The sequence below is a fragment of the Delphinapterus leucas genome, chromosome 5, assembly GCF_059928025.1.
Source record: "Delphinapterus leucas isolate spDelLeu-1000000601 "Yukka" chromosome 5, BTC_Dleu_Yukka2, whole genome shotgun sequence".
Classification (NCBI taxonomy): Eukaryota; Metazoa; Chordata; class Mammalia; order Artiodactyla; family Monodontidae; genus Delphinapterus; species Delphinapterus leucas.
The window spans coordinates 92,600,042-92,623,253 of NC_143133.1; the positions used below are offsets into that span (position 1 = coordinate 92,600,042).

At 42.4% G+C, this 23,212-nt stretch overlaps 1 protein-coding gene across 1 annotated transcript in view; it reads left to right on the plus strand.

Annotated features, from left to right (window-relative positions):
- Positions 1–23,212, plus strand: part of FRAS1 (Fraser extracellular matrix complex subunit 1) — a 466,514-nt gene that overhangs the window by 242,154 nt on the left and 201,148 nt on the right. The window contains exons 15-18 of the mRNA XM_022599506.3: positions 1,939–2,082; positions 10,111–10,251; positions 11,800–11,940; positions 13,243–13,419. Of these exons, the coding sequence (XP_022455214.2) occupies positions 1,939–2,082; positions 10,111–10,251; positions 11,800–11,940; positions 13,243–13,419 (603 nt within the window). The remainder of the gene's footprint in view (positions 1–1,938; positions 2,083–10,110; positions 10,252–11,799; positions 11,941–13,242; positions 13,420–23,212) is intronic.

Below are 23,212 nucleotides of genomic sequence, written 5' to 3' on the forward strand. Positions count from 1 at the left end.
GATAGACACTTTAGATAGTGATTGTAATCAGTATTGGAAGAGTAGTTGAATAAATGAATGACAGACACATTTCATGTGCATTCAGGGTGGAATTTGTTACTGGGATCTTTGCATCCACATATTTAGTTTTAATGTAGTGTTGGTGGCTTATGTCAACACAAACAGTATTCCTCTCATGAACCACTTGTAAATAAGGTGTTAAATATAAGGGGAGTTTGTAGAGCACCCAGAAGTGTGTTTAGCAGAGTTAACAAAAGAGACATGGACTCTGCCCTCATGAACGTTATGGTCTAGCAAGGGAACCAGATAATAAATAAGTAAACTTTGTCCGTCTTTGCTTTTCACCTGCCATTGTCATCTCTTACCTGGACCAGAGCAGTCAACTCTACACTCATCTCCCTGCCGGCATGCAAGTCCTTAAACCCTCTCTACATGGCATCCAGAGAGAGCTTTTAAAAATCTAAATCGCGGCTTGTGTCTATCCTATTTAAGCCCATTCACGACTCACATTGCAGTTAGGATAAAAATCCTAATTTCTTTCCATGGTCTCCAAGGTCGAGTTTCATAGGGCCCCTGCCCACCCCTCCAGCCATGAATCAGGCCACTGTGCCCTCTGTTTCCCACTGTGCCCCGCTATGTCCACCAGGTCCAGTCACAAGAAGAGCCTCCAGTTCCTTGAGCCCCCAAGCGCCTTCCCTTCTCAAGAACTTTGTTTGTGCTGCTCTCTGGCTCTCCCTTTGGCTGGCCGCATCTCATCCTTTAGGGTCTTCCTAAAGTCAGTCCCTTCCACTTCCACTACTGTTATTCTTTATCGAAGAGCTCTTCCTATAGCACAACACAATTTGCGATCATCTCTGAATTTGTTGAGGAGAAAAGTTGTCTGAAAAGAAGGCCTTTCTGTGCAGTTTAGAGCTGAGAGGAGAGGATTGGATCTTGAGATATGCCATGCAGGCATCCTTTCTTCTGATTCCACATGGATCCCTAAGCAAGTTACTTAGGTATAGTTCCCAAGTCACTTGTGACCAGCAAAATCATTCTCCCTGCCAATTCTGGTCAGAATGAATACCTCTGAAAAACAGGTTATGTTCCACTGTGAAGCAAACATTTTGAAAATCAGAAGCATGGGTGGGGTTAGCCATACAGACAGTTTACCAGATCTGAATATATTCAGTCATTCAGAATAGGCCTCTCCTTATAGACCTGCTAAGGTGAAGAGCAAGCATGAATAGTAATAATAAAAAAAAAAAATCAAATGCCGGAAGAGGGGGAAATGTTCAAGTCTTAAAGGAACAACTTTGGTCTGGAAACAACATATAGTTAGAAACCTAAGGTAGAAGAGAAAATCAGGCTTTGTGAGTCCTCAAGATATATGTTTAGAGCAGATGCTACTGGGGGCGGGGGACGACCAGAGGCTGAGTTCTAAGAGTTGTGAGGGAGGACAGAAGGATGGAGATGGGGGCAGGGGGAGAGATGGAAAGGGAGGGAAAGAGCAATAGAAATCAAGCAGTACCGGGTCTTTCAAGGTCTAATCAAGGACTAGAGTACATGGCATCCCTCCTTAACTGATTCTCCATGTGTTGGAGGTTAAGAGCAATTACCTAGTTGACACTTTGTTGTGTGGTTACAAAAGGCAAGGTGAGGGAGGGCCATCTGATTTCGTTAGACAGACCATAGTTGTCTAGAAATTATGATTCCCTTCCCTGTGATTCCCATTACTCAATACCTTTGATTTCCTGTTCCAATTCTCTTAGCAGTAATTTATGGAAGTTGTACTTCTGGCCAACAGAAATAGGGTTTTCTTTTTTTTGCGGGGGGTGTTTTTTTCCTCCTGTGGTGCAGGTATGTGCATAGTGAAGGAGTGAAAATCCTCGTTGTAAATTCTAAAGCCTTTGAAGAAGAATGGCAACTAGTCCTTTCTACCGTCTTTTGTTCCTGCAGCCTGCCACGAGTCCTGTGTGGCCTGCTGGGGTCCCACAGAGAAGCACTGCTTGGCCTGCAGAGACCCCTTCCAAGTGCTGAGAGAGGGCAGCTGTGAGAGCAGCTGTGGCGACGGGTTTTACAACAAGCAGGGGACTTGCAGTGGTAAGTGTCCGGCTTTGCAGGCCAAAGCAATTTTTCCTTTTCCAGCCTCCCTTGTTTCATTCAAATCATAGCACCGAAAATCAGTGTTTCTTTTACTCAACAAATATGCAAATGCTGGTAAGATTGACGGTGTTTTAGCAGCTTACGAAACATGTTTCTTTTCCACTGGCAGAATCCCCATTAATACCTTTGACTGCAACTACTCGTTAGGTTGGGAGCTCTCTGTAGCCTCCTCCTGTATCTGAAGACCAGGAGGCTCAGGCTGCTTGCTCCAGGCCCACAGCTGGAGGGAGAGGAGTGGGGCTTCCTTGCTCCAAATGCCAAACTCTTCATCAACACCAGACTGCCTTCCAAATATGCATGGGGACAAGACACTCTTAGGCCAGCCAAGGGCCAACCTGCCTTCGGTGTTGGTGCCACTGAATTAAAGCTGAAGCAGTTATTGTCTATTCTACCTTTAACAACCATTACAGACAATAAGAGTTAACCCAGCATAGTGCTTCCTGTGCTGAGCACTGTCCCAGGTGCTTTCTAAACATGAACCAATTGAGAGGCAGGAATGTATTGTGGGGCGGGGGCGGGGGGGAGCATGACCTTGGGCAAGTTACTTAATCTATTCCTGTGTCAGCTTCCCATTTGTAAAATGGGAGCAATAGTAGTACCCGTGGTACACAGAATAACGGTTCCTCAGAGATGCCCACGTCCCTAGTCACGGGCATCTGTGAATATACTGCCTCAGATGACAAAAGAGACTTTGTAGGTGTGATTAAGGTAAGGATCTTGAGATGGGGGAGATTATCCTGGATTATCTGAGTGGGCCAGCATAATCCCAGGGGTCCTTATATGAGGGAGACAGGAGGATCAGAGTCAGAAAAGGAGACCTGAAACAGGAGCAGAGGTCAGAGTGATACCAGGGATGGGCTATGAGCATGCAGGCAGCCTATAGAACCTGGAAGAAGACAAGGAAATGGATCCCGTACCCCCCTGCCAGAGCTTCCAGAAGGAATGCAGTCCTGCCAATGCTTTGATTTTGGGACCTCTGACCTCTTAAGCTTTATGATAATAAATTTGTGTTGTTTTAAGCCACTGAGCTTGTGGTCATTTGTTACAGCAACAATGGGAAGCTAACACACACCCAGCTCAGAAGGCTGTTTCAAGGACTGAGTTAACGTATGCAAGGCATTGAGCACAGTGCCTGGCACGGAGTAGGTGCTATGTGAGTATTTAGTGTTTAATCCTCACAATTTCGTGAGGTAGATATTATCATCCTCATTTTTCAGATGAAGAAACAGAGAGGTTAAGAAACCTGCCTGGGGCTTCCCTGGTGGTGCAGTGGTTGAGAGTCCGCCTGCCGATGCAGGGGACACGGGTTCGTGCCCGGTCCGGGAAGATCCCACATGACGCGGAGCGGCTGGGCCCGTGAGCCGTGGCCGTTGAGCCTGCGCGTCCGGAGCCTGTGCTCCGCGCAACGGGAGAGGCCACAACAGTGAGAGGCCCGCGTATCGCAAAAAAAGAAACCTGCCTAAGGTCACGTAACTAATAAGGGGCAGAGTTGGAGTTCAGGCTAGGTCTTCTGGGTTTAGATCTTAACTGCCTCGTCGCTGCTCTACTGCTCCCTGTAATGTGATACCTCCTTATGCACCTCTGCCCATTTTCCCCTCTCTTCTCCTTCTCCTCTCCCTTGATCCTCCTCTCGCCCTTCCTCCTTGTCTTCCTGTCAGTCTTTAGATCAGCTGGCTACCCCTGTGGACCCAGGCCCACAGGTAGGCACCTGACGGTGAATGAAAGGTTTGAATCCAGTTTATCGTGATGGCCATACCTGTTGAAAGGCCTGATGACTTTTTTTTTAATAACTGAGCCCACTAAATCAATAAAAAATGTGTAGCCCATAAAACTTTCTTGAGTTATTGCCCTCATTTTGTTTGCTGAGCAGGGCAACAGCACAAATGAGATGATCTTCGGGACCTGACAAATCCACTTGTCCTAGGGAAGAGAGATACCCCCTGGCAGCTGCTTGCTTAAAGCTGTGCAGGGATCCATCAGCATCGCTGGTGTGAGAAATCTCACTCAATATGGACAAGTCACAGGTGGCTTTTGTGTGGATTCAGGAGAGAACAAGGAGAGAAAGGCAGGCTGCCATCACCCTGAGCATTTTAATCTTTTTCTGCCGACATCACTTTCCTGCTCAGTTAAGCCAGATGTATTCTCTACAGGTCAGCAGATGTCAAATCTGCACTAACTTAAAGGCCTGAGGCATTTACCCTTTAACTCCCCAAGGAGGCTGGCTACTGTCCCTGACAAGGAGTGGTGACACGGACCTGCTACCGAGACGATAATATCTGGAATGAGAAAGCAACTTTTGCTAGGGATGCATGTATGTAAAAGGAGGGATGGTTAGTGTGAGCCTGAGGCGGTGAGGGTTGGGAGTCTACTTGGGCAGAGAGGCTGAGTGAAGAAAGCCAGGTCTCCCTGCAGACTGGAAGAATTTTGAAAAAAGACTACTGAGCAGGTGGCTTAGGGAGAGAGTATACATTTGAAATGCTATCTGTATACATTTTGAAACAAAGCAGAAAGAGAACTTTCAAACAGGAGGATGGACCATTGTTGACATTAGTCAGCCAACCAATCAATTGATCAATAGGGAATTACTGAACGCCTGCCATGTGCTTAGCAGATACAAGACTTTGTGATGCCATTGGCATTGACCAGTGGCCCTTTTGATAGACAAGGCTGGAGTTTAAACTTTTCATAAAATTGTTCGAGTTCTCTAAGTTTGTATCAAATGCCTTCAGAAGGGTTCATATAAATATTTTCTAAAGCAACAGTGAACCGAGTCGCTGATTGGTATCGGAATGTTAATTAAGACGCTAATAATGCCGACTTACTTTCAATTCAGATTAGTACTATTCGAGATAAAGACCAGCTGGTGTTGGTTTAATAATTTATAACCAAGCAACCCATATCTTTAGAAATCTCAAAGTTGAGTGCTGAGAAAAATCCAGCACAACCTGTTATAAATGGTGCTATGCCCTGGCTGAAAGAATTTACAACCACCAAGTTTGTCTGTGGTACATGCTTTGAGTTTTACAAATATTAGATATAAGGCTTGGGGAAATTCAAAGCACAAAACCTCCTCATTCTTTAGTCATGTAAGTACTTGAGCTATTATGAAGGGCTTTTCTGACTCTAGCTAACACAATAAATCAAAGCAAGTTCAGAGGTTTCTGTTAGCCATTCTCGCTCTCTTCCTTCCCCCTCTCCTTTTTTTCTCTTTCCTTCCTTTTATACCTATTTGCCTTCCTCACCTAGGCAACTATTTTAATTTTTTTTATCTTCTTGTTTTTATGGGCTCATGTAAAATTGGTATTGTTTTCAGCGAGTATACGTATATGTATGTTTTTCTTAAATGATACCATGTCATAGAGTTCACGTTGTTCTTTCTTCACTCAGCGGTATGTTTTTCAGATTCACCCAGTTGCTATATCATCTAGCCCTTTGTTTCTCACTGCTGCATAGTCCTTCCTGGTCTGCATCCCCTACAGCTCTCCCATCTGCTGTCCCAGGGACGGGATCCCTCACTTCCTTCCATCTGCACACCATCACTAGGGAGCACTGGTGAACAACCTCCGACATGTCCTTTGATGAACGGGGTGGGAGGTTCCCTGGGATGGATGGATAACCTGAGAGCAGAACTGTTGGTTTCTTTTTTTTTCTTTTAATTTTAATTTATTCTTTAATTGTTGACTCTTCATTTTCTTTATGTGATAAGTAGTACCAGGTAGCTCACCAGCATCTACACTCCCAAGCATAAGGGCTCTTTCATCTCTACATCCTTGCCACCATTTGACATTATCAAACTTCAGGTTTTTTCCTGGTCAATAGGTATACAAGGACATCCTATTTTAATTTGCATTTTTCTGATTATTAATGAGTTTGAGAATATCTTCAACTCCTCTTGGACTTTTGTGTTTCCTCTTTGATAAGTTGCTTTTTGATATGTTTTCCCCATTGTTTCACAGGCCTTGCTACCTTTTTATTGTTGATTTTATGGAATTCCTTGCACCTTATAGATATTAACTCTGTCAGTCATAAATATGCAAACATTTTCCCATTTCGTTACCTTTTAACCTTTAATGTGGTGCCCTTTGTTGAACAGAAATCTCTAATTCATCATTTTTCACTTTAACATTTTGCTTTCGAATTTTTGTTTAAGAAGACCCACCCTGCTCAAGTTCACAAAGAAATTACACTGCAATTAATAGAAGAAATTCTATTAATTTCACAGTTTTTTCTTTATGTAGGTTGTTGATCCATCTGGAGTCTACTTCTGTATATAAGTTTAAGTAGTGATCCAGTTTGATTTTTTTCTCCATTTCATGATCCAGTTTTCCCAGCATCATTTAGTGATTCAATCTAACCTTCTCCATTGATCCTTATTGGATATTAAATTTCCGTATGGACATAGGTCTATCTCTGAGCTGTTTGAGTAATCCAAATTTCTGTTCTTGTACCACTATCACATTTTTTTGCTTTGTTTTGCTTTGTCCCTTAATTTCTATTGCTTTGCAGTATGTCTCAATGTCTGATTGGGAAAATTCTCCCTTTCTTTCATCTTCATTTTTAAAGTTAACTATTCATGAACTTTAGAGTGTTTATTGAATTACTAATAAAATTCAACTGGAAGTTTTATTAATATTGTATTGAAGTTATAGACTAGTTTGGGGAGAAATGACATCTTCCTAATAATTTTATTTAAATTTACAAATTATACACCAAGTATTACTTTAGGTGTATCCTAAAACATTCAATCTGTAATGTTTTTATTGTTGGGCAATTCCAATTTTTAAAAAATTTCTGCAATTCTTTATTTCTGGGAAAATCCACTTGGCTTGTAGATTATTCACTTCTGTGGATATGTCAGTTCTAGAATAGAAGCTTCAGAAGTTTCTGGAGGGTTCTTCTGGAGAAGAACGCTTTTTAGATTCATTTTTGCTTCTTTGCTCCAGCTATGCGTTGAGGGGATGATTTTCTTTTTCTCTGATATGAAGGCCACTGTCTTTGTCCATTTACTGAAGATTATCTTGCCTTACATGTGTGCTTCTAGAGAGATGCTGAATCCTCTAGGATGCAGGGTGGAACATTTGGCCCCATCAGTTGCCATCCTTTTTCTTAAGTTCTTGAAATCTTTTTCAGGAGGTTAGTATGGTGTAGGTGGATTGAGAGAACAGACAGAATAAATCTCAGTAGTTCTCTATTCCTGAAACACTGATTCTCTGATAGTGAGAAGAAGTTTGTTTTGCTTGTTTTTAAAGAATTTAGCCAGTGAGCATGGAATAGATTGAGTCATAGACTTACCTGCAGCTGCATTCACCCTCACCTCCCTTTTCTACTCAGAAAAGGAGGACTTTCTCTGTTCTGTTCAAGTCTAATCTCTCCATCTGTACTTTTGAATGTAACTCCCCTTTTTTCTCCTAGATACGCTTTCAACAATTATTCTACCTCTTCTCTTTTTAAAAACCTTTCCCAGGGTCTGTATTTGCTTTGGGCTTTTACAGTATTGGAGAGACAATACATCCCCTTAACCCCTCCCCCCACTTTTGTTTTAATTGGAGTATAATTGCTTTACAACGTTGTGCTAGTTTCTGGTGTCCAATGAAGTGAATCAGCTGTATGTATACATATATCCCCTCCCTCTCAGACCTCTCTCCGCCCCCGCCATCCCACCCATCTAGGTCATCACAGAGCACGGAGCTGAGCTCCCTGAGCTATACAGCTATCTATTTTACACATGGTAGTGTATTTATGTCAAACCTAATCTCCCAATTCATCCCACCCTCCCTTTCCCATTCTGTGTCCACACGTCTGTTCTCTACTCTCTATTCCTGCCCTGGAAATAGGTTCATCTGTACTATTTTTCTAGTTATTTCACCTCTATACCCTTGCATTCACAGCCAGGAGCCTTTAAAGGAACAGTTTATAATCATGGCCTTCACTTTCACTCTGTCTGATGACTCCACTGAAATGGTCGTGGCACAGGTCACTCGTGTCCCAATTTCTAAGTGAAGTGAACCCTCTTCAGTCTTTATTTGTCCTCTCTGTACTGTTAATGCCTTCCTTCTTGAAACTTCTTCCTTTCTTGGGTTCTCAGCCACCACACTCCTGTTTTCTCTCCTACCTTTGGATCATTTCTTCTTAGTTACCTTTGCTAGTTTTTTTCTTTTTTCAGTAAATTTTGGTGCTCTCCAGATCCTTGACTACTTCTTTCTTATCCGTCATGCTTTTACTGAATAAATCAACTAATTTCTGATTTCAACAACCCCTATGTGATGACCCCCAAACCTCTCCCCTGAGTCTCAGAACTCTAAATTGGGCCATTTATTGGACTGCGCGAATCTCAAACTGAGTCTGTTGTAATCCCCCGCTCTCCTCTTTGTGTTCCTTGAGTGGCATCACTCGTCTCCATGCCAGACCCCAGGCAGCCATCTGAGACACTTTCACCTACACAGCTCTCCAATCCATCACCTCATTCACAGCCTTGATTCAGCTCCCTCTCATCTTGTTCTGTGAGCATTGCTACGCTATTCCAGCAAGGCCCCCAACTCTCCTTCCTCACCCCTCCAAACTGTCTCCAAACTAAAGCCAAAATGATCTTTCTTATACACAAACATAGCCATATTTTTACCTTGTTTAAATCTGTGTAGGGCCCACGGGTGTCTTTCATAGGATGAGAATCTAGACTATAGAGTTTGGCATACAGGTTACTATGGCCCTTTCCACTTTTCCAGCCGAATGAACTGCTGTTTCCCAGGATTTCCCAAGCTCTGGGCCTGTACTCGCCTCGCGGCTTCAGCCGGGAGTACATTCCCATCAGCTTGACATGCCCTGACTCGCTTTCCAAGACAATGCTCAAGGGTCATTTCTTCTATGAATCCTTTCTTAACCTTTCATACTTCCTACCCCACACACATTCTGTTGAAATTTTTATTGTCTATACAGACCAATCTGAGTGATATGTTTAATACTGCTAATATTGCATATGTTTATCTCCCTCTGGTAGACTTAACAAGCCCCTTAAAGCAGAGACCAAGTTGATTTGGGTTTTGTGTCTCTACCACCTGGCACAGTACTTGACACAGAGCTTAAGAAATGTTTTGGGGGCTAAATGAATGGATAAGTGAATGAGTAGATACTGGAAGGCTGTGTGAAGTTCAGTTATTTCAACCAAATTTTGTAGCATGACTTTGTTTAGTAGAACTCTGAATTCCTGAATTCTCTCTCCAACCAGGGTTGTCAGATAAAATATAGGATGAAATATTTGGGACAAACTTAAACTAAAAAAGTATTCATTATTTATCTGGAAATTCAAATTTAACTGAGCATTTTTATTTGCTAAATCTGGCAACCCTACCACCGAGGCTGTTTTGACTTTTTTTTTTTTTTAATAAATTTATTTATTTATTTATATTTTTTATTTTTGGCTGCATTGGGTCTTTGTTGCTGCTTGTGGGCTTTCTCTAGTTGCGGCGAGAGGGGGCTACTCTTTGTTTCAGTGCGCAGGCTTCTCTTATTGAAGAGCACAGGCTCCAGGTGCACGGGCTTCAGCAGTTGTGGCTCACGGGCTCTAGAGCGCAGGCTCAGTAGTTGTGGCTCACGGGCTTAGTTGCTCCGCTGCATGTGGGATCTTCCCAGGCCAGGGCTCGAACCCATGTCCTCTGCATTGACAGGCGGACTCTCAACCACTGCGCCACCAGGAAAGTCCAGCTGTTTTGACTTTAAATCCCATATTAAATTGGATACACTGGTAGGGGGGCCTCAGAGTATTTGTTATGCTTAGTTTAATGAATAATTATTTGTTTCTCCTTCAACTGCGAAAACAGAAATGTTGGAATCAAGGAAATAGAACTTAGCTGAGCAGCCAAAGAATGTGATTACTGTGTTGATACGAACTGTGGACGTTGTGAAGAATAGACTTTCACTTCTCCCTTTGCTCACTATTGAATTCCTTTGATGGGTTTTCCTCCCCCTTAGCGTGTGATCAGTCCTGTAAGAGTTGTGGCCCCAATAGTCCCAGATGTCTTACCTGTGCTGAGAAGACCGTGTTGCATGATGGGAAATGCATTTCTGAATGTCCTGGTGGGTACTATGCTGATGCCACTGGCAGATGCAAAGGTAAGACATGGGTAATTGTTATCATCGTCACCATCATCATAATCATCATCAAAAAAGTATTTAATACATGTTTGATTATAGATGGTGCTGCGTGCTGCTCATTTGGAAGTTTGTGTGCATGATGGAGAAATGGCAAGTTAAAAGGAATATCTTTTCCTTATAGAACCTCTGTGTATCTGGTACACATTAGATCTCCAGTGATCTCATCATTAGAGATCACTGGATCTTTCTGAAATGCCAAGAACATCTTTAAGATCTTTACACAATCCTTGTGTACTTGTAAACCATCACTAACTCAGGTTGTAGGTGTGACAGAATCATTCCATAGATGGCATTTATAAGCACATATATTGGCAACTACAGCACACCACAAAAATAAAGTTACAAAGTAAATCAAGTTTGGTAGATTATAAAGCTAAAGTGTGTACCTATTAAAAATTTGGTTTTATGTGCTGTTTATATAGTGTTTCTTTCAGATTTATACAACTTAAACTACGAAACATTCCCGTTTGAGATGGGAACTTATTGCTGCCTAGGACGCCTTGATGGCCCTTCTTCTCCAAAACAAACACACGTATTCTTACTTCCACCTGTTGGCAGGATATTTACACCTGTCCCACACCTTGTCTTATTAACTTCCTGTTTGTTTGCCAACCTCTTTACTTATACAGTGTTCATCCCTTTTACTCAATATCCTGCCCTCAATGGTCTGATCCTGTCCCCACACTCCCCTCTCCCAGCTCCTGACCATGGTCCTCCAGAGCCTTCTTGCAGTATCTCACTCCTGTCCCTTAGGACAGCGTGGTACCATCTGCCTCTTGGAGCCAGAGATGTCCCCCTGTTACCAACCAGGACAAAAGCAGCAGAGACGCATGCCTGACATTGCCATGCATAGTGGTCAAATTCTTTAATATCATTCTTACTTAGGATCCTAAAATGTCCAGTTGTAAGTGTCTTAAATGACCATTTAGTCCAACCTCTTGCCATACATATGCCAAGGAAACTAGGCCTGGGGAGACCCAGACTTGGCTAAGGGCATAAGTTAGGGGATAGGCCCGTCAAAATCCCAGTGCTCCCAACATCCAGACCCATGAACTTTCCCCTCTTCCCTATTCACATGGGAGTTTTAGGTTCAGACAGACCTAGGGCTAAATCCCAGCTCTGCTACTAATTAATTCTGTGGTCTTGAGTAAATTTTTTAACTCCCCAAGACCTCGGTTTTCTCATCTGTAAAATGGGGTTAATAATACCTACCTCATAATGTTGCTATGAAGGTTAAAAGTGGCAATATGTATAAAACACTTAATACAAACATACATAAAGGGTAGCTAATAAATAATTGATAGAACATGGTGAAAGATGGATGAAGGGGCAATGTGGGCAGTTCTGGTGCTATAACCACCTTCGAACACGTATATCTCTTGATTTTGTGCAACAGGTGAAGGGGGATTGAGTGATAGATGAGAGGGCTTCCTAGCACATAAGGAGCCTGGCCAAGAAGTAGACACCCTAGTCACCTCGGTCCCATTGTGTTCCCCTCTTCCTCAGTTTGTCACAACTCGTGTGCCAGCTGCTCAGGACCCTCGGCCTTTCACTGTACAGCCTGCATCTACCCCCGGGCCCTGCGCCAAGGCCACTGTCTGCGCAACTGTGGAGAGGGCTTCTACCCTGACCACGGGATCTGCAAAGGTATCGCTGGCGTCATCATCATTCTTGAGAGACTTTCCCATCACCAGGGCGTAGATATAAGTTACTTCTGGGGGCAATTTTCCTCTAGTGTATCCTATATGGTTATGTATGCATTATATGCTTTTTTTCATGACCAAGGGATAATCCGAAAAATCACATTTGAATATTTGTGAAGACACTCAAAAGGGTATGATTTTTCTGGCCATTCTTGAGAGGAATGTCATTCTCTTTACCGTGGTACATTAAAACAACCCAACTCTTATTTCCTTCTTTTTCTGTTCTCTGACCATTGCTAATGTTTTTCTTAGTCTTCATTTTGTTTTTCCCCGAAGAACTTCTTTTTGTTAATGACACTGTTGAGCAAACTGAGAGTTACTAGCAATGCCTCTGGGTTAAGTAAAATGGAAACTCTTCAACTGCTGTTTGCCAAAAAGGCTTTGGGCTCATTGGGAGGACAGTCTCATTTGAGCCTTTTGAAACTAGAACATTGGGAGCAAACACTTGAATTAAGTAAGGTTAATTTATGTTTACTTATACGTAGGGCACCTTGGAAAAGAATGTGAGAACCGTTACAAGAAAAATATATTTAAACCAGGGATGCTGCAAAAGATATTCTGAAAAAGAAAATTTAGAGAATCTTTTAAAGGACAGTAGAGTTCATTATATCAGAATGTGGGCAGGAGAGATTTCGAGTACTCTCTTTGGCTCTGATTTTCACCAGTAGCCAAGGAAAACCAGAAACTCTGATGAATTGTCAAATGCTTGCTGCTGCTCTAAAGGGGCCTCTTCCTTGTCTAGAAAAGCAGCCTTTCCTCACATAAATTCTAAGATAAATTTGTTGCCTGGACCCCTCTATAGTGAGTGACGGATGCCGTAATGGACAGTGACACAAGTACCATTTTTGCACAAAATACAGTAACGGACCTTATAGGAATGCTTCTTAAAATCTCCCATGAAAACTGAGGCTGTAATGTTAAATCGTCATCCACTGTATGTGAATCTCTGGAGGACCAAGCCAATATTGTCCAGTTTGCTTTTTTTTCTTCCCCCCCGCCCCATGATATAGCCTGGCAGCCCTTCCAGGACCTGAGAGATGTGACTAGCTAACATCACCCTCATTTGGCCTCTCACAGATATTGTTATTATCACCTTGGGCTTTGTATGGAACATTAGAAAAACAGTTTCCTGAAAAGATGTATCTGGTGCACTTTTCTGAGTGATTTTGACTTAATTAGGGACTCCCCTTGGTTGCAACATCTATCTGATCCTTGGATTTTTCCTGCACTTTATTCCTCTTGGCAGGCTGTCATTCCTCTTGCCTGACTTGTGTGGGTCCAGAGAGCTCTCAGTGCACCCAGTGTAAGAAGCCAGAGGAAGGACTGCACATTGAGCAGCTCTCTGGGGCAAACATCACCTCTGGCGAGTGTCTATCCCAGTGCAGAGCCCAGTTTTACTTGGAGAACACCGGGCTGTGTGAAGGTAAGTAAGCCTGATTTGAGGAAATGTTAGGTAGCTTCTGGGCTTACCTCTTGAGGGATCCTGTGAGGTGGGACCAAAGCCAGAAGATCTTGGCTTTCCCATTACAGTGGCTCCTGGATGCTTGTGGCTAGAGCAGAAGGCCGACATGCAGAAGAGTGGCCCCCACTGATGTCCTCCTTCCCTTTGTGCATAATAGGTGATCTTAAAGAGCTAGTTGCTTTTACCCCGCTGTCCCCAGAGTTACACTCTCAGAAATTCCTGGTGAGAGTTCTTTCAGAGACAGTATGAGTAACCGAGACAGACCCAGAACTCATTGTAGAATTCCGTTTATTATTTGTACAATTTTCTACTCTTAATATGAATTGGTCTCTTCAGGGCAAAATCTGGACTTCTGTCAAAATTTAGAAGTGATTCCTGCCATCGTTTTGGCATATCGTCTACAGAGAATTGATGCCATCCTGAATAATTTGACTCAGAGCTGGGTCATCTATAAGTGGTTGAAGATGAGATGAAGGGGAGATACATATAATTTCTTGGGAGGTAGGGGAGGCCCCCCTCTGCTCCTACAAGAACGTTCCTTGCTGTTGGATGAAATTTTTAACTCTCAAGCTACTTGGAAAAAAATTCTACTTATATTTTTCATTGTAAACATGTGTTCATTAAGGAAAATTTTGAATGTAGAAAAAAGTAAAAAAGTAGTCTGCCCACCATCTACCAGCTAAACCCAGTTGCCTTTACCATTTTGCTATAATATATCTGAGTCTTTTTTCCTGTACGCTTTGAGTTTTTATTTTTGCAACATAACTGTAAGCATACTGTAGACTCAATTTTGTATTACAAGCTTAAACTTCAAAGTGGCTTCAATTTTACATTGGAATGTACTCCCACGTGAAAATGCTGGATTTCAAGGTTAGGTTAAAAGATTTTGGACACAGTGAGTTTTACTGCATAGTAGAAATATGCAGAATTGGAATACAGAGACCCCAGGCCAGACACTTCAGCTGTCTGAGCCTTTGCATCCACAGCATTAGAATAGGGATAATTATCTTTCACACAAGCTTTTTTTTTTTTTTTTTTTTTTTTTTGCGGTACGCGGGCCTCTCACTGTTGTGGCCTCTCCCGTTGCGGAGCACAGGCCCCGGACGCGCGGGCTCAGCGGCCATGGCTCACGGGCCCAGCCGCTCCGCGGCATGTGGGATCCTCCCGGACCGGGGCACGAACCCGTGTCCCCTGCATCGGCAGGCGGACTCTCAACCACTGCGCCATCAGGGAAACCCTCACACAAGCTTTTTGCCAGGATCAAAGGAGGTGCAGTGTGTGAAAGTGCTTGGTAAATTGTAAAGCCCCCATGATCACTTGGTGTAAATTTCGGTCCATATACTCAGGTATTCACGAACATTATAAGGGTAACTCACTGCTCCCTGGGATGCACCAGGCTCCAGGGGTTTTACATGGTGTCTAAAATTCGGGGAGGGTCTCTAGTCCCCAGACATGCTGGTTTCCACCCATATATGCACTGTCCAAACTTTCCATGGTCCCTTAAACTCTCATGGCTCTGTTTCCACAGCCACTTACAAAATATGGGAATCTTTGTCACTAAGAGTCCCAGTGCCTTCCCAAAGCGCACGCCTTCTGATCCTAGGACAAATAAAGAAGAAATCTTCCCAGGTTACTCAGAGTGGTTAACCTCCTCCTATGATTTTGATCGCTTTCTTAAAAATGAAAAATAGGGAATTTAGTGAGGGATCAGAAAAGAGAAACAAACATAATGAACAATTTAAAAGTTAAATTGTTGGGCTTCCCTGGTGGTGCAGTGGTTGAGAGTCCGCCTGCCGATTCAGGGGATGCGGGTTCGTGCCCCAGTCCGGGAGGATCCCACATGCCGCGGAGCGGCTGGGCCCGCGAGCCATGGCCGCTGAGCTTGTGCGTCCAGAGCCTGTGCTCCGCAACAGGAGAGGCCACAACAGTGAGAGGCCCGCGTGCCGCAAAAAAAAAAAAAAAAAAAAAGTTGTTAATATAAATTAGAGTAACCAGGGTTATTCAGCCAGAAAATAATATTCCTGTTGATTTGGTGCACACCATGATGCAGACACTGTGAGAAGTGCCTTATTTGGTTTTTTTTTTTCCACTAGGTCCTGATACCAGCCTTATGGGGTCAGTGAAGAAACTTAGGTTAGAAGAAGTTAAGGCTGTAACTTGCTCAGTGTCATGTAGCCAGTACAGAGTAGAGTCCAGTGGGGACCTGAGTCAGCCAGGCTCCAGTAGCCATGCACTACACCAGCGTGCTACTATAATATGGTCACTGAAGGGGCAAAAGCACAGCATTACAATGCTGTAGGGTTGAGACGTCTTAAATTTCCGAAAGCATCCTTGACCAAGGGGAATGTTCTGGGAATCCCTTTTGCAGACACCTTTTAAAAAATATTAGAATCTAATCCCTCTAGAATGATTTAATTATGGTCCCCTGTGAAAGGGCTAGATTGACCTCTTGAGGACCTCGTAGCCCCGAGATTTTATGCTAATTCACACAATATTGTTAGGTATCACACATATAGCTCTCTACTCACATTTACTACCAAATCCCATGCAATCTCTGCTAGGGAGATTGTTGTACTCAATTTATTAGTGATGAGAATGTGGTAGAAAGAGGTTAATTGAGTTGCCCAAGATTCCACTGGGAAACTGAGTGCAACCACCAATTGTTACCAGCCTTACCTGAGTATTAAGTGTGTTGATTGATGTATTTCCTGTCACTCGTCCCGTATCTCTGGCAACCTTTCTGCCTTCTCACAATCTGTTCCATTTTCAATTCTGCCGAAACCTCATCTCAGAACTCAGGCCTGGGAGCCCTGTGAGAATGCATTGAGCACGCCTTCTCACACACACGAGAAATACCCTCTCCTCTTTAAGGAACGTTTTAAAAGGTTGGAGTTTTTGTGTGTGGCACTGAGAGTTGATTTTTACAGACCTTTTCATCTCAAGTGCTTTTCTATAAAGAAGAAAAAAAACCAACTGTTTTCTGGAACTCTCCCTCTTCCTTTCTCTGAGACTGCAGCACAGAAGGATTAGAATATTACCACAGCTAATGAAAGTGAGAGGCAGATGCATTACAGGAAGAAGCAATTTACTTTAGAATCTGAAAATTGTCAGAAGTTATTGTAAAAGTTTCTACTCTGAGCTACATGACAAACCCAGGAATTATCTAGTGGAAGATGAAGCAAATTTACTCAAGATATTTGACGAAGATCCAAGTCTGGGATTGAAGGATGAAAAAGTATAAAATTAACAAACAGTGACCAAAGAGAATATTGTTTATTATCAGCTGGAGAACAGTCTGTCTTTATTCATTCCTTCTACAAATGTTTCCTGAGTATCCCCTGGGTGCCAGGCATATTCTAGGGACTTGGGGTGCCCTCGTGAATGAGTCAGATGAAATCCCTGCTCTCATGGAATTTATATTCTAGTGAGAGAAACGGAAAATAACAAATGAATAACAACAGCAGCAACGAAACCCACGACATACACTTGGCTAGTGGTCTGTACTATGAAATCCACATCAGGGAGGTGGGGAAGACAGAGGGATGGGCTGAGGTAGGCTCCCAAGCAGAAGCACTTTGGTGAGATGGGGACAGAAACCTGCATGTGTTTTTCCTGCGTTTTTGGTTCACTCTCAGAAATGAACTTGGGTACTTCAGAAGATGGAGCTCTGACTTTATGCTTCTTTTATACACAGCCTCTGTGTTTTCAAAGTGTAGCTAGAGTTGCTGGTACGAAATAAAATCTGTCACTAATTGTAGAAGATAATTTGGAGGTGCTTTCAGTAGTCCGCCAAAATTGTACATGTTTAAATATTAATCTTGAGTATTAGCTGAAAGAAGGACTTGAGTAATTTTTTTTTTTTTTTTTGCGGCACGCGGGCCTCTCACTGCTGTGGCCTCTCCCGTTGCAGAGCACAGGCTCTGGACGCACAGGCTCAGCGGCCATGGCTCACGGGCCCAGCCGCTCCACGGCATGCGGGATCCTCCCGGATCAGGGCATGAACCCCTGCACCGGCAGGTGGACTCTCAACCACTGCGCCACCAGGGAAGCCCCGGACTTCAGTAATTTTATCCAGAGTTCATCTCACCTGTTTAACTGATTACTCACTAGCATTGACAGATTCTAGTTTCTAAAACAAACAAAAACCCCAAGAAACACCTGTCAGTACCCTTGCACAAATAAAACAAAACAAATTAATAAAAACCAGGCCTTCCAAAACAAGATCAAGGACCATCCCTTACTTTTTCATTCATCTTCCCCACTAAGTTTCCATGCCTCTGGGAGCTGGTGTGAGTCTAAATGAGGTCTCCAGGGCAGAGCTAGGTAGGGACCCCTACGTTGCCCAACTCAGGGGCACTATTCTCACGGTAATTTATGTGACTGGTGACTTCTGGAGTCATTTAGTGACTGGGCAGCCCAGGGTGGATGGACAGGAGGAAGGACCTGGGACTCCTGTCACTGGGAGGCCTCTCCTCTCTCCTACGGGTATTCTTAAGATCAGGTCAGATTGCTCAACTCAGTCTCAGGTTCTCCTTTTAAAAAATCCTGTATTTTTATTTGCTAAATCTGGGTAACCTAGTAATAGATGTTTTTGGTTTTTTTGTCTATATTTTTTAAGTTTCTGTATATGTAAAATGCATGCAATGAGTAGAAATAAAAATTAGGATTTTTTAGAAGTTTATATAATCAAGAGATTATATAAAAGGGCAGAAGTTCTCCTTCCACTCTTGCTGAGGATTTTTTTTTTTTTTCATTTAAGGGATTCAACTATTTTGAAGACCCAGTTTTTGGTTGAGGTCTCTCTGTAGAGCAGAACTTCTCAAAGGAAACTCCTGAGAATCTTGTTAAGACGTGGATTCAGATTTCGTAGGTCTGGGGTGGGTTCTGAGCTTCCGCGTTTATAACATGTTCCAGGTGAGGCTGATACTCCTGGTCCACAGACCATAGTTTGAGTAAGCAAAGTCTCTAACTAAAGAAGGAGGGTTTCCCTGGTGGCACAGTGGTTGAGAGTCCGCCTGCCGATGCAGGGGACACGGGTTCGTGCCCTGGTCCGGGAAGATCCCACATGCCGCGGAGCGGCTGGGCCCGTGAGCCATGGCCGCTGAGCCTGCGCGTCCGGAGCCTGTGCTCCGTAACGAGTGGAGGCCACAACAGTGAGAGGCCCGTGTACTGCAAAAAAAAAAAAAAAGAAGGATAACTACACCACTTTATCATATCACTGGCGTAACTTCTTTCTAACGATGGCAGTTTTTAAAAAATCCTAATTTTTACTTCTTCTCATTGCATGCATTTTACATATTATAGAAACTTAAAAAATATAGACAAAAAACCCCAAAACATCTATTACTAGGTTTCCCAGATTTAGCAAATACAAATACAGGAGTTTTTAAAAATCTGATGTAAAATTCAATGCTAAAAATTTTGAAAGCCTCCATCAAATTACTTTAAAGGAAAAGATTGATTGCCAAAATCAGCCCAAGAAGACATAGAAAGCCTGAGTAAATCAAAAGTCATACATAAAATGGAAAAGGTTAACAAAGAACTTCCTCAGAAAGAGGACTAAGCTTAGACAGTTTAATGTGTGAGTTATTAAAACCATCTAAAACCCAAATAAATAAATCTTATAAGATTATAAAATCCCAGAGCATAGAAAAAGATAGTATATTTTAGAATACACTTGTTTTTTGGTCCAGCATAACACTAATGCCAAAATTAGAGCATGAGAAAGAAAAAACTATAGATTCTAGATAAAATTCCTTTAAAAAGATCAAATTGAATTCAGAACTATGTTAAAAGTTTTAATGTTTATATAAGGTTATTTTAATACTGTATAAATCACCTCATATTGAGATATCAGATAATTTATCATGTCAAAATGTCAAAGGAGAAAAAATATGATCACAGTTATTCTCTGAAAATCTAACTAGATCCACAATTGATTCTTTGATTTAAATCATGATCTATTCTTCATATAAGGAAAAGCCTCTTAGTAAATCAGGAAGATGATTATATAAAAAATATAGGATTAGGAAATAAAAATATTTAGCACATAAAAAATGAAATGTTTAGTATGCCCAAGTATTACCTGAGATATTCTAAAATATTTTACACTCTTTATCTGAAATTCAAATTTAACTAGGTGTCCTTTATTTTATCTGTAAATCCTACCTATAACCCTTCTATCTTCTATCTCTTTTAAACTTTTGATATAGATTCTTACAGTTATTTACACACACACACATATATATATCACTTTATTGTTTATAAAATTCCATACAACCAAGAATTTGATCGGAAATCATGTGTGTTTATATTTACTTCCATTTTATAGATGAAGAAATTGAGGCTTAGAATGAACCAACCAAAGAATAGTTTAGCAGTGGGGGATCCTGGGCTCTAATAGAGGACATGGTTGCTTAGGAAATATTTCCTTCTTTCCAAGCCTAGATCCTTTGTTCTTCATTTTGCCCTAGAACTTTACAATTTAACTTCAGGCCAGGCCATCTCAATTAATGGTCCAGCTCAAACACCATGTCAACAACTGGGCAGTGGTGGAGCAGCATGGGATATGAACATAGTTGGGATGATTGGACTACCCACATAAATTGCCCCGATTCTGTGGCAAATTAATGATGGATTTGTTCAATTCCCATACAGTTCAGCAAGAGGGTTCAAGATAATATAATTTTGAGGAAATTACAAGTTTTATTTTAAAAATGAACTCTGGGGACTTTCCTGGTGGTCCAGTGGTTAAGTCTCCCAACTCCCAATACAGGGGGCCCAGGTTTGATCCCTGGTCAGGAACCGAGATCCCGCATGCCGCAACTAAAAAGAAAGATCCCGCATGCCACTACTAAGACCCGGCACAGCCAAATAAATAAGTATTTAATAAAAAAATTAAAATGAACTCTGTAGTACAATAATGAATTTTACCTACATATTTTCTAATGTATTATGTCAGTAGAAACATTGGACTTCAAAAAAGAATGCAGAGATAATAAACATCCCAGTGGCCCCCATTCCTGCATTGCTGGCTTTTCATTAAATTTAGAATGATCACAGAGCTTTGGTCAGGGAAACATCAGGGAGATTTTAGCAACTAAATTTTTCCAAGCCTTCTTTTTCCGTCTTGAAGATAGTATTGCCTCCTTAGACGGATCTTACTGCATGGGGCAAAATTGCACAAAATCAGTACAGGTTTGGTATGCATTTTTTTTTCTAGTTTTATTGAGATATAATTGACATATAACATTGTATTAGTTTAAGCTGTACAACATAATGATTTGATATATGTTTATGTTGCAAAATGATCACCACAGTAGGTTTAGTTGACATCCATCACCTCACATAGTTGCAATTTTTTTTCTTGTGATGAGAACTTTTAAGATTTACTCTCAGCAACTTTCAGAAACACAATACAGTATTGTTAACTATAGTTGCCATGCTGTACATTAGATTCCCCAGGACTTATTTATCTTATAACTGGAAGTTTGTACCTTTTGACCACCTTCACTCATTTCCCCTCCCCTCAGCCTTCCCTACCCACCCCCAACAATCACCAGCCTGTTGTCTGAACCTTATCATTCAGCCTAGCTCTAGCTCTTGGTTGTGTCTTAAACTTTTGTGATTGTCCAAGTCACTTTCTTTGTTCTCAGTGGCACCCAGTAGGTAAGGGTGTGCAAAGCCCTGTCCCTGTCTCAAAAGGGAGGATCTCAGTCAGCATCTAGATGCTCTCTGATTGGATCTGGACCCTTCTGCAACGGCTTCTAAATTGTGCAAATGAACCTCTTTCAGAGAAAGTCTGGGAGGTGGGTTTTCTGTCCACTCCCTCTGCACTGAGCCCCGAGGACATGGGTAGCCAGTTAAGAACTGTTCCTCTGTTTGCTACAGTCCTACTAAATCCGCGTACTCAAGCCCTGCTGATCACCAGAGTCTGGCCATCAAGGGGTGTGTCCTCTGGGCAGCAGCCACAAAAGCCAGGGCCCTCGAAGTACACACAGGCTCTTTCCAGGAAGAAAGAGTGACCTGGAGCTGGGCAGAGGGAGGGCCTGACCTCGCGGCCAGCTCTCAGAAGAGGATTGCAGGCACTCAGCCTCTACGTGTGTGTTAAAGTAGAAGCCTGACCCTCAGGCTGCAGCTTTTAATGTATGCAAATACGTCTCTTTAAGGAAAAGACTGGGAGATGGGCATTTCTGACTGATGCCTCTGCCCTGAGCCCTGGGGGGACACAACCACCGCAAATCCTAGGCAGCTTGTGAAGAACTGTTTCTTTGTATGCTCTAGTCTTAGAGGTTTTCTGGATTCAAGCCCTTTTGGCTTTCAGAGTTAGAGTTTTGGGGTCCCATTTCTCAGGTGGAAGTCTTAAAGTTGGGGTGCTAGATGTTAGTTGTAAACCCTTAACTCCTCAGGGAGAAGCTGGGCGTTGTGAGTTCCCTCCTGATTGTATGTCTCTGCCTTCCTACCCGTTTTGATGTGGGTTTTTGTTTTTTTCTTTCCCCTCATTCATCTAATGTATAGGAGTTGCTCAGCTAGTTTCTGGATTTCTTTTAGAGGGAATTGTTCTGTGTGTAGCTGTAGATTTGGTATGACCATGGGAGGAAGTGAATTCAGGAGCCTCCTATGTTGCCATCTTGGACCAGAATGCCCATTTCTTTTTTTTTTTAATAAGAAAATTCATTGATTACTTTGATTAATTAATTAACTTGCTTTGGGTGAATGGGAAGAAATAAAGTACACTGTGGTATTTTGATCTATTTAGTTCTTAAGATTCACCAAAGGCCTTAAGGCACAGACCTTTAATTAAAGAAATAAATGGGGAGGGGTCGGCGTGCTCTGTTTAAGAGTATGTTACTATTTATGAAGTTGGGATTCCCTTGCGTTAATTGAATAAAATACGTAGCATCTGTATTAAGCAACGGTCTTTAATGTACTCCCTGGAGTGCTGACATAGCTGTACAAATGCATGCCTTCTAGAAATGTTCCATCACTTTCCCCTTCTTGCTTTTATAGCATGGGTGTGCTAGGCTTTGGGGATAGAAAGACGAAAAAGATACAGACCATACCTTAAGGAAAGCGTGATCAAGTTGAGAAGAGTGGCACTGAACAAGTAATTAAAAGAACATGATACAGGTTGTAATGGCTGTAGGCACAAAATACAGGAAGAACACAAACAAGGAGACTGACTGTCGCGGGGAGAGGGTATGAGGAAAGATTTGCAAAGGAAAACCACATCATCCGGCTGTGGAGGATTAATGGGAATTCACCAGGGAAGAAGATGGGAAAGGGCATTCTAGGCCAGGGAAACAGCAAGCGCAAAGGCATGGCGTATCTGGAGAAGCATCATGCATTTGGTACTCCTGCAGTATAAAGTCCAAAGGGGTGAGTTGTAGGGAGTGATACTGGAGACACGGGGGTGAGTCCTGTCATGAAGTGCTGTATGAGCTGTGCTCAGGAGTTTAGATGCTACAGCTTTTAGAGAACCAGTAAAAGATTTTAAGTAGGGGAATAATTTGGTCAGTTTGCATTTTATAGTGATCTCTCTGGCCGTGGTGTTGGCAGGTAAGTTGGGAGAAACAGTGGGGCTGGTTAGAAAGCTGCTGCACTAATCCACATCAGGAGTGATGTTGAAGGTCTACACTGAGGGGCCATGAGGATGGTTAAATTGGGATGTTAGACAGAGATTTATGAAGCGCAAGTCAACCTACCTTGGCTGTGTTGTGGTGATGGAAAAGTAGAAGTCTTAAGGATCTCAGCA